At 47.0% G+C, this 8,593-nt stretch overlaps 1 protein-coding gene across 2 annotated transcripts; it reads left to right on the top strand.

Annotated features, from left to right (window-relative positions):
- Nucleotides 1-1,656: 1,656 nt before the first annotated feature.
- Nucleotides 1,657-8,150, top strand: LOC116463576 (putative ANKRD40 C-terminal-like protein). Of its 2 annotated transcripts, XM_058434721.1 has the most exons (5): nt 1,657-1,712; nt 2,168-2,304; nt 4,935-5,015; nt 5,620-5,780; nt 7,682-8,150. In XM_058434721.1, exons 2-5 carry the CDS (start codon nt 2,265-2,267, stop codon nt 7,823-7,825), a joined length of 426 nt encoding a protein of 141 aa, XP_058290704.1. In that variant the 5' UTR covers nt 1,657-1,712; nt 2,168-2,264; the 3' UTR covers nt 7,826-8,150. The 2 variants fall into 2 exon arrangements, with proteins under 2 accessions (XP_058290704.1, XP_032002660.1); XM_032146769.2 differs by lacking the exon at nt 4,935-5,015.
- The last annotated feature ends 443 nt before the right edge of the window (nt 8,151-8,593 follow it).

Genomic DNA, 8,593 nt, shown 5'->3' with positions numbered 1-8,593 from the left:
CCTGGGCGACAAGAGTGAAACTCCTTCTCAAAAAATAAAATGAATTAAAAGAAGAAAGTTGTGTTTCCCTAAATAAGAAAAAAATGAGTGTTGTTGAGTGAACATGTGAGTGAATGAGTGAATCAGTGAATGGGGAGTGAGTGAATGAATGGACCGAACAGGTGAGCAAAGTGAGAATGAACTGAGGCTTTCCCTCAAGTGCCGAGCCTTTCCATCTACAGTTCCCCTGCACCTGTAGCCGCACCCACTCAGGGGAGGAGGTTCAGGATGCCTTTTTTATGGCTGACCACACTCTGGCAGCCAGGCTGGCCAAAGTGCATTCTCTCAGGGGTCCAGGCCAGGGGATCCCTGCTACTTCCGCCTCTCCATTGCCCCACCCCGCCCTTCTTGCAGAAAGACACACCAGCATGCTGAGAAGACAGCGTCGGCCTGGCAGCCAGGTGACCCGGGTCCAGTGCCAGGCCTGTGCCTGGCTGGCCACGTGACTAGTGGTAAATATTTCACTTCCTAAGGCCTCAATTTCCCTGTTTGCTCCTTTAAGCAGTTTGGCCAAATCAGTGGTTCACAGTCTTGGCTGCACATTGAAATCAGCTGGGAACCTTTCGAAAGTTCTGGGGCTCTGACTGCATCCAGACCAGCTAAGTCAGGCTCTTTATAGGGTAGGACCTAGGCATCCACAGTTTTTAAAGCTTCCCAGGTGACTTCAATGCACACCACGTTTGAGAGGTGATGGGCTACGATCTCCATAGCTCCCTCCAGCTTTTTTTCTTTTGTTTTGTTTTGTTGTTGTTTGGTTTATGTTTTTTTGGTTTTTTTTGTTTGTTTTTTTTTTTTTGAGACGGAGTCTTGCTCTGTCCCCCAGGCTGGAGTGCAGTGGCGCAATCTCGGCTCACTGCAAGCTCTGCCTCCCGGGTTCACGCCATTATCCTGCCTCAGCCTCCTGAGTAGCTGGGACTACAGGCGCCCGCCAACACGCCCGGCTAATTTTTTGTATTTTTAGTAGAGACGGGGTTTCACCGTGTTAGCCAGGATGGTCTCGATCTCCTGACCTCGTGATCCGCCCGCCTCGGCCTCCCGAAGTGCTGGGATTACAGGCTTGAGCCACCGCGCCCGGCCGGTTTATGTTTTTTTGGTGTTTATTTTTTGAGATGGAGTCTTGCTCTGTTGCCAAGACTGGAGTGCAATGGTGCAATCTCAGCTCACTGCAACATCTGCCTCCCAGGTTCAAGCGATTCTCCTGTCTCAGCCTCCTGAGTAGCTGGGATTATAGGCACATGCCACCACACCCAGCTAATTTTTTGTATTTTGTTAGAGACGGGGTTTCATCGAGTTGCCCAGGCTGGTCTCGAACTCCTGAGGTCCGGCAATCCACCCGCCTCAGCCTCCCAAAGTGCTAGGATTACAGGCGTGAGCCACCGCACCCAGCCAGCTCCCTTCAGTTTTTTGATGCTGAGGCCCACCCTGATGCCCCGTCTGTTTGCCCGTCTTTTGTCATTGGAGGGTTAAATGAAATGTGAGCGTCACCCGAACCTCTGGGTTCCTATCTGTGCACCTCCTCCTGTCTTCAGCCTGCCTTTGAGGCAGCAGCCCCACTGGGGACTTTGACCCGCCCCACCCATTCTTCACTGAACCTCCTGCTCCAGCCTCTGCCTCCTCCATTTTGATGTCTAGAATCAGAGGATCCAGGATCATCACCAAGGTCATTTTCCCAGGTATGGAGGGGTCTTTCTGCTTCTTTCTTGTCATGCACAGCTGCTGAGGAAGGGGCTGGGAGAAAAGACAGTGAAATGGGGAGGAGTAGTCCATTCAAACCAAGAAACAAAGTATTTGGTTTTTCTTACCCCTGATATACAAGCTACCAACCTTTTCCAAGAAGGAGGGCCTGGCGCCCTTCTTGGGTCTGGCTGGGTGCCTGCTGTGCCTCTCAGGCCGCCCCTCCGAAGGGCACCATTCCCTTGGGTGAGTACTACTGGCCTGCACCGTCTTCCAGTGGAGACAGCCTGAGAAGGGAGTCTGGAGCCTTGAACTTCAGTACCTTCCTTCACTGGCCTCACCCTGTGCAAATCATGCCACACACTGGAGCCTCCTTTTCCCTATATCTATAAAATAAAAATGACCCTGCTCTGTGTCACTGGGCTGGCAAGAACACCCTGTTGTTGCCTTGCAGACAGATGTGCTGAGGCTGTAGAAAGTGCTTATTTGGTTGGGAGCTTGTGCATAAATGCGAGAGGGGCTGCCCATCTGACGGACTACAGAGGTGACTCATGGCTGAACTGGAACAGGACATCGGGGAGAAGCCTGCAGGTGAGTCTGGGAGTCCTGTTCCCAACATGGTCCTCAAGGAGGATGGGACGGGGGGCTGGGGAAGGCTGGGACATGGGTGATGCTGTGGCCAGCAGTGCCCCGTGGCTTCCCCGACTCTGCCAGTGGGGTAGTGAAGAGTAGAGCAACTAGACCAAAGGTCCTTTCAGAAGGAAGCAAGTGTCTATAGCTACAATAAATAACAATAGCAGCCGGCAATTACTGGTGCTCACGACTGCTAGGAAGTTGTACCTTCTGTGTACTTTCTCATTGACTTCTTACAATCTGGTGAGGTAGGAATGTTAACCCCATTTTCAGATCAGAGAGGTTATGTAACTTGCCCGAGGTGTCAAAGCTACTAAGTGGCAGAGGAATTCAGACCCAAATCTGCCTGAGTGCAAAGGGCATGCTTTGTGACCTCTATGAGACTCTGTCCATTCACAGAGCTGACACATTGATCACAGAATAAAATGCTTTCAAACGTACTGGACGGGGCAGGGAAAGTTCTTGGGCTGTGTGTTGGGTGAGTTAGCAGTGAGGCAGGAAGGCCTTGTTTCAGGTTAGGTTCTGGTATCTGTAACAGGTATCGTTATCAGGTCAGGTACTGGCAGGTGGGCTGGGGCCCAGCTGCTACGAGGGCTGCCTGAGAAGGGGCCACAGCCCTAAGCCACCTCCAGGGCCCAGAATTGAAAGGCAAAGAGAAGACTGCAGATCCCCGCTCACTAGGGGAGGGAACATTATTCCTGTCCTGGGAAGGGGCTGAGTTGGGCAGGAGCGTCTCATCTCCTTGGAGGCATCTGGCAGGGTGGCACAAACAGGGCTGGCTTCATAAGGCTGTGATGAGTGCAGCTGCCCAGGGCCTTGCATTCAGAAAGGCCCTGGGCTTGGGGTTCAACATTCTGTGGTTGTTAACTTGAAATGTGTCATAATTTTAGCCCTGAACTTGTTTTGTAAGTGGCGTCAGATGGGACAATGGAGCATGTGCCAAGGTTGGGAGGTGGAGCCTCAGCTCGTGCGTATGGTCTCCACACCCAGACCAGCCCCACCACTGCTGTAACCCTCTGCCAGAGTCCCTCATTCCGCTGTCACCTTTGCCCAGGCAAAAGAAGGATCAGAAGTTGAGGAGTGGCAGGCAGCCCTGGACACTCTCACCCACCCCTATCCAGCTAGTCGGTGCGTTCAAGTGGGGAGGTCACAATACCTTGGGCGTCACCCATTTGCCCTGTGTTAGAGCAGCGGCTGTGAGGAGGGGAAATTGGCTTCCTCCTCATTTTCCGTTTGCACTCGGCTTTGCAAATTATGTAGTTGGCCCTGGTCACATCCATGTCGGGCCATTTACCAACCTGAACAAATTGCTTCCCCTTTCAGCCTCAATTTTCCTGTCTGAAAATGAAAATAATAATGTGCATACGCCACAGGATTCTTTTGGGGACAGTGAGGCTTTTCTCTTTTCCAGAATGCAAGTCTGATTACGACAGCTCTCTGCTAAAAACCAGAATGGCTTGGTGGTGTTTTAGCACAAAGACCAAAACCTTTCATCTAGACCAATGCTGCCCAATAGAAATGTAATGCAAGCCACATATGTAATTTACAATTGCTAGTAGCCATGTTTTAAAAAGTAAAAACAGGTGAAACTAATTTTAATAATACACTTAGCCCACTATATACAAATCATTATATCAACATATAAGTATGAAAATTTTTTATTGCCTCCAAAATCCAAGGTATATTTTACCTTATCGTGTATCTTATCTCATGTGACAAGGAGCTACGTAATTGGACTAACTGGTCCCTGACAGCCTGTCTGACACTCGGTCCCCCCATGCTCTCTGCCCTGCAGCCATGCTGAACTCTCCACAGGGCCCTGTGAAAAGCTCTTCACCTCCTCTGCTCTCTGGATCTAGTTAAGCCTATTCATCCTTCAGATGTCAGCTCAAATAATCAACCTTCATGGAGGCCTCCCTTGACTCCTGACATGCTTTCAAAGTACTGTGTATTTCACATTCATCATGCCCCCCACAACTGTGATTTCCCATTTATTAATATCTGTCTCTTCTGCTGGCCTGCAAAGTCCAGGAGGAGAGAGACATCTTTGGGATTTTTGAACACGATTTCCCCAGGGCTTAGCCCAGTGCCTGGTGCAAAGCAGGCTTTCAACATGTTCAGTGGATATTGTAAGAAAGAAAGAAGTACGCAAAAGGCCTGGCATATGCAAAGCACTCTAAATATTCACTCCTTTCCCTTCCCTCTGGGTGAGAAAACTTCTCCTTATAAAGACACCCTCCTAACTGTATCTCTGCCAGAGAACTGAAGACATAAAGCACTCTGTGCCGAAAATATTTAAGTAAAAACTTGAGCTAAGCACAGAGATTATAAATATTTCTTCCCCAGATTACGCACCATTTAAAAATACTGTCTCAGCTCCTTTTCATGATTTGGGTGGTGATTAAAGAAAATTACTCTTCAAGACTGAAAGTCATTACTGCCCTTTTCCTGACTTGCCTTTTCCCTTGAGAAGGGGAGGATAAGCTGCAGGGCAGGAAGTGGAAGTGCAGCATCCTTGTCCTTTGTCTGGCAGACAGCCAACTGGTGAGGTACTGCTCCTTCTCAACTCTTTCCTGATTCTTTCCCAGGTGAACATAAACAAGAAGGCACAAATCCACACTTGCCAACGGACCCAAGTGATAACAAGAAACCCAATGACACCTGTCTAGGTGAAGACTCAGCCCCTACGTGACCACGTTGCAAAGCCAAACTGACCATCTGCTTTCCATTTGGACTTTTAGTTCATACTGTATTTTCTCGGGACAGTTAAGTTGGAATACAATACCACTGTCCTAAAAGATGGTAGAATTATCCTATTTCTGGAGGAGTGGGGGTGGTGGGTAGGAATCTCAAGAGCCGATTTGCTCCCCTGCACAATAGCTTCTTTAAGGACACCAGGGCCCCCAGGGCTATACATTTCCCTGAAGCTTTCCAGATAAGCAACAAGGTATGAGCACCTGCTATGTATTGCCCAAGGGTGATGTGTTTAAATATCCATTGCATATTTTAAATCCTTGGCTGTCTTAAAGCTGCAAGCTTTCTGTTTTCAGTGGATATAATGGGGGCATACATCCTAGAGCTTGCCTGACACTCCAAGAAAAGAAGCCTCAGCTAATGCAAAGTGTGTATGTGCCCATGAAAGCTCCGTGTCTACTTAACATTCAGTTTTTAGGATTATTTATGCTGTAATAATATGAAAATCTCTAACGGGTATTTTGTTTCCTTTACAAACTGTATTTGAATTTATGGGTGATTTAGAGCTTGTGCTTAAAGTCAGAATTCAGAACCCCAAAGAAAATGACTTCATTGAAATTGAACTGAAGAGACAAGAACTGAGTTACCAAAACCTACTAAAAGTGAGTTGCTGTGAACTGGGGATTAACCCAGAACAAGTGGAGAAGATCAGAAAGCTACCAAACACACTGCTCAGAAAGGTAAGGGTTAAGAGTCTCTAAATGCAGAATCACAGTGGGTGACATCATGTTCTCTGGAGCCAATCGTTTACACTTTTGCATTTCATGACACCAGAAATCCTGGCTGCAAAATGGCCAAACATGGTAGCTAGGTCGTTTTCAATCCGGCACTTATAAGATTTGCACATCTAATCCATAAACCTTTTAAAAACCTCTAAATGGTCCGATCACGGTGGCTCACGCCAGTACAATCCCAGCACTTTGGGAGGCCGAGGTGTGCAGATCACAAGGTCAAGAGATTGAGACTATCCTGGCCAACATGGTGAAACCCCGTCTCTACTAAAAATACAAAAATTAGCTGGGCATGGCAGTGCGTGCCTGTAATCCTAGCTACTCGGGAGGCTGAGGCAGGAGAATTGCTTGAACCCAGGAGGAGGAGGTTGCAGTGAGCTGAGATAGCACCACTGCACTCCAGCCTGGTGACAGAGCTAGACTGTGTCTCAAAAAAAACAAACCTCTGAATGACAAGTGACTCCCCAATTTAAGGCTTTAGTTCAGTGCTTTTGGCCCTACCAATCTCTGCAAAACTGACTGGTTAACATAAAATGGCATAGTCCTCAGGAAAAAAAACACAAACCCATCCTTGTTTGCTTAGCAAAGGGTGGGTTTGCTAAGTATTTGAAATATTAGCAAACAAAAATTGTTTTGCATTTTTATATATTTCCCAGATTCAAAATACAGATCTTAATTTTTTAATTTTGGAAAGGAAATCTTATTTCTTTGGAAATTTTTCTTTAAAGCTTTCAAAATTCCTTTGGCAATTTTTTTGTTTTTTATTTTTTTGAGAGAGGGTCTCACTCTGTCACCCACAATAGAATGCAATGGTGTGATCACAGCTCACTGCAGCCTCGAAATCCTCGGCTCAAGTGATCCTCCCATCTTAGCCTCCAGAGTAGTTGGGCCTGCAGGGACACACCACCACGCTCCACTAATTTCTTTTTTTTGAAATGGGTCTGGCTATATTGCCCAGGCTGTCCTCAAACCCCTGGCCTCATCCTCCTAAGTGCTGGGATAACAGGTGGTGAGCTGCTGTTCCTTTGGCAATTCGTACTGGTGTCTTGGCTTATAGTGTATATTCTTTGTAAACTAACATGTCAAGGGATGATCATGCTTTCCAGATACCTTAACAACAAAAATCTGCTGGGTGTGGTGTCTCACGCCTGTAATCCCAGCACTTCGGAAGGCCGAGGTGGGCGGATTGCTTGAGCTCAGGAATTTAAGACCAGCCTGGGCAATATGGTGAAACCCTGTCTCTACAACAAAATACAAAAATTAGCTGGGTGTAGTAGACTTGGGAGGCTGCAGTGGAAGTGGAAGGATTGCTTGAGCCCAGGAGGTTGAAGCTGCAGTGAGCCGTGACTGTGCCACTGCACTCCAGGCTAGGTGACAGAGTGAGACCCTGTCTCAAAAAAAAATACAGAACTATCTTATGGGGACCAGGCGCAGTGGCTCACACCTGTAATCCCAGCATTTTGGGAGGCTGAGGTGGGCGGATCACCTGAAGTCAGGAGTTCAAGACCAGCCTGGCCAACATGGTGAAACCTGTCTCTATTAAAAATACAAAAATTAGCCAGGCATGATGGCGCATGTCTGAATCCCAGCTACTCGGGAGGCTGAGGTTGCAGTGAGCCAAGTGAAGCAGGAGAATCACTTGAACCCGGGAGGCAGAGGTTGCAGTGAGCCAAGATCGCATCATTGCACTCCAGCCTGGGCGACAAGAGCAAAACTCCGTCTCAAAAAAAACAAAAAAAAACAAAAAACCTTATGGGTTCAGAACCCAAGATGCTGAACAATATTAATATTAAGCCTTTCTATTACATTCAAATTTATTAAGCATGATATGATTTCTTTTCCACATTAAGGACAAAGACATTCGAAGACTGCAGGACTTTCAGGAAGTGGAACTCATTTTAATGAAAAATGGAAGCTCCGGATTGACAGAATATATACCATCTCTGACAGAAAGGCCCTGCTATAATAGCAAAGCTGCAAAAATGACTTATTAAATAATCCCAGGAATGGCCGGGCGTGGTGGCTCACGCCTGTAATCCCAGCACTTTAGGAAGCCAAGGTGGGCAGATCACCTGAGGTCGGGAGTTCTAGACCAGCCTGGCCAACATATAGTGAAACCCCATCTCTACTAAAAAAAATACAAAAATTAGCTAGGCGTGGTGGCGCACACCTGTAGTCCCAGCTACATGGGAAGCTGAGGCAGGAGAATCACCTGAACCCAGGAGGCAGAGGTTGCAGTGAGCTGAGATTGTGCCACTGCACTCCAGCCTGGCGACACAGCAAGACTCTGTCTCTCAAAATAAATAAATAAATAAATAAATAAATAAATAAATAATCAATCCCAGGAATAAAAAACTGAAATCATTATTTCACAAATAATGAAGTCTGGATGCATATACCAGTTTAGCTAACTTCATGTTTGAACTGTGAGAAATTATTATGTTTCCTCATCTCCAATTTCTCTAGGCTGGGAGAAGAGTTAAGTTCAGGGTTTTGACAAATAGCTATAAAAAACATCGCAAGGTATGATACTTACACCAAGGGCAGTTTATTTTGTAGAGTTGTGCCCCAATCCTGATGAGTGTGCTTTATGAGATTCAGTCAGGACAAACGGCCAGAGTCTCTTCAGGTGAACCCACATGGGCAGGGTGAGCTGATGGTGCTGGGAAAGCCAGGACCCACTTGGCAACACAAGTTCTATCAGTGTTCACCCCCCACCTTTTTTTTTTTTTTTTTTTTTTTTTGAGACAGAGTTTCACTCT

This window comes from Hylobates moloch, unplaced genomic scaffold, assembly GCF_009828535.3.
Source record: "Hylobates moloch isolate HMO894 unplaced genomic scaffold, HMol_V3 SCAFFOLD_42, whole genome shotgun sequence".
In the NCBI taxonomy this organism is placed as follows: domain Eukaryota; kingdom Metazoa; phylum Chordata; class Mammalia; order Primates; family Hylobatidae; genus Hylobates; species Hylobates moloch.
Note: the sequence above shows the minus strand (reverse complement) of the source record. Positions and strands in the feature narration are given on the sequence as shown.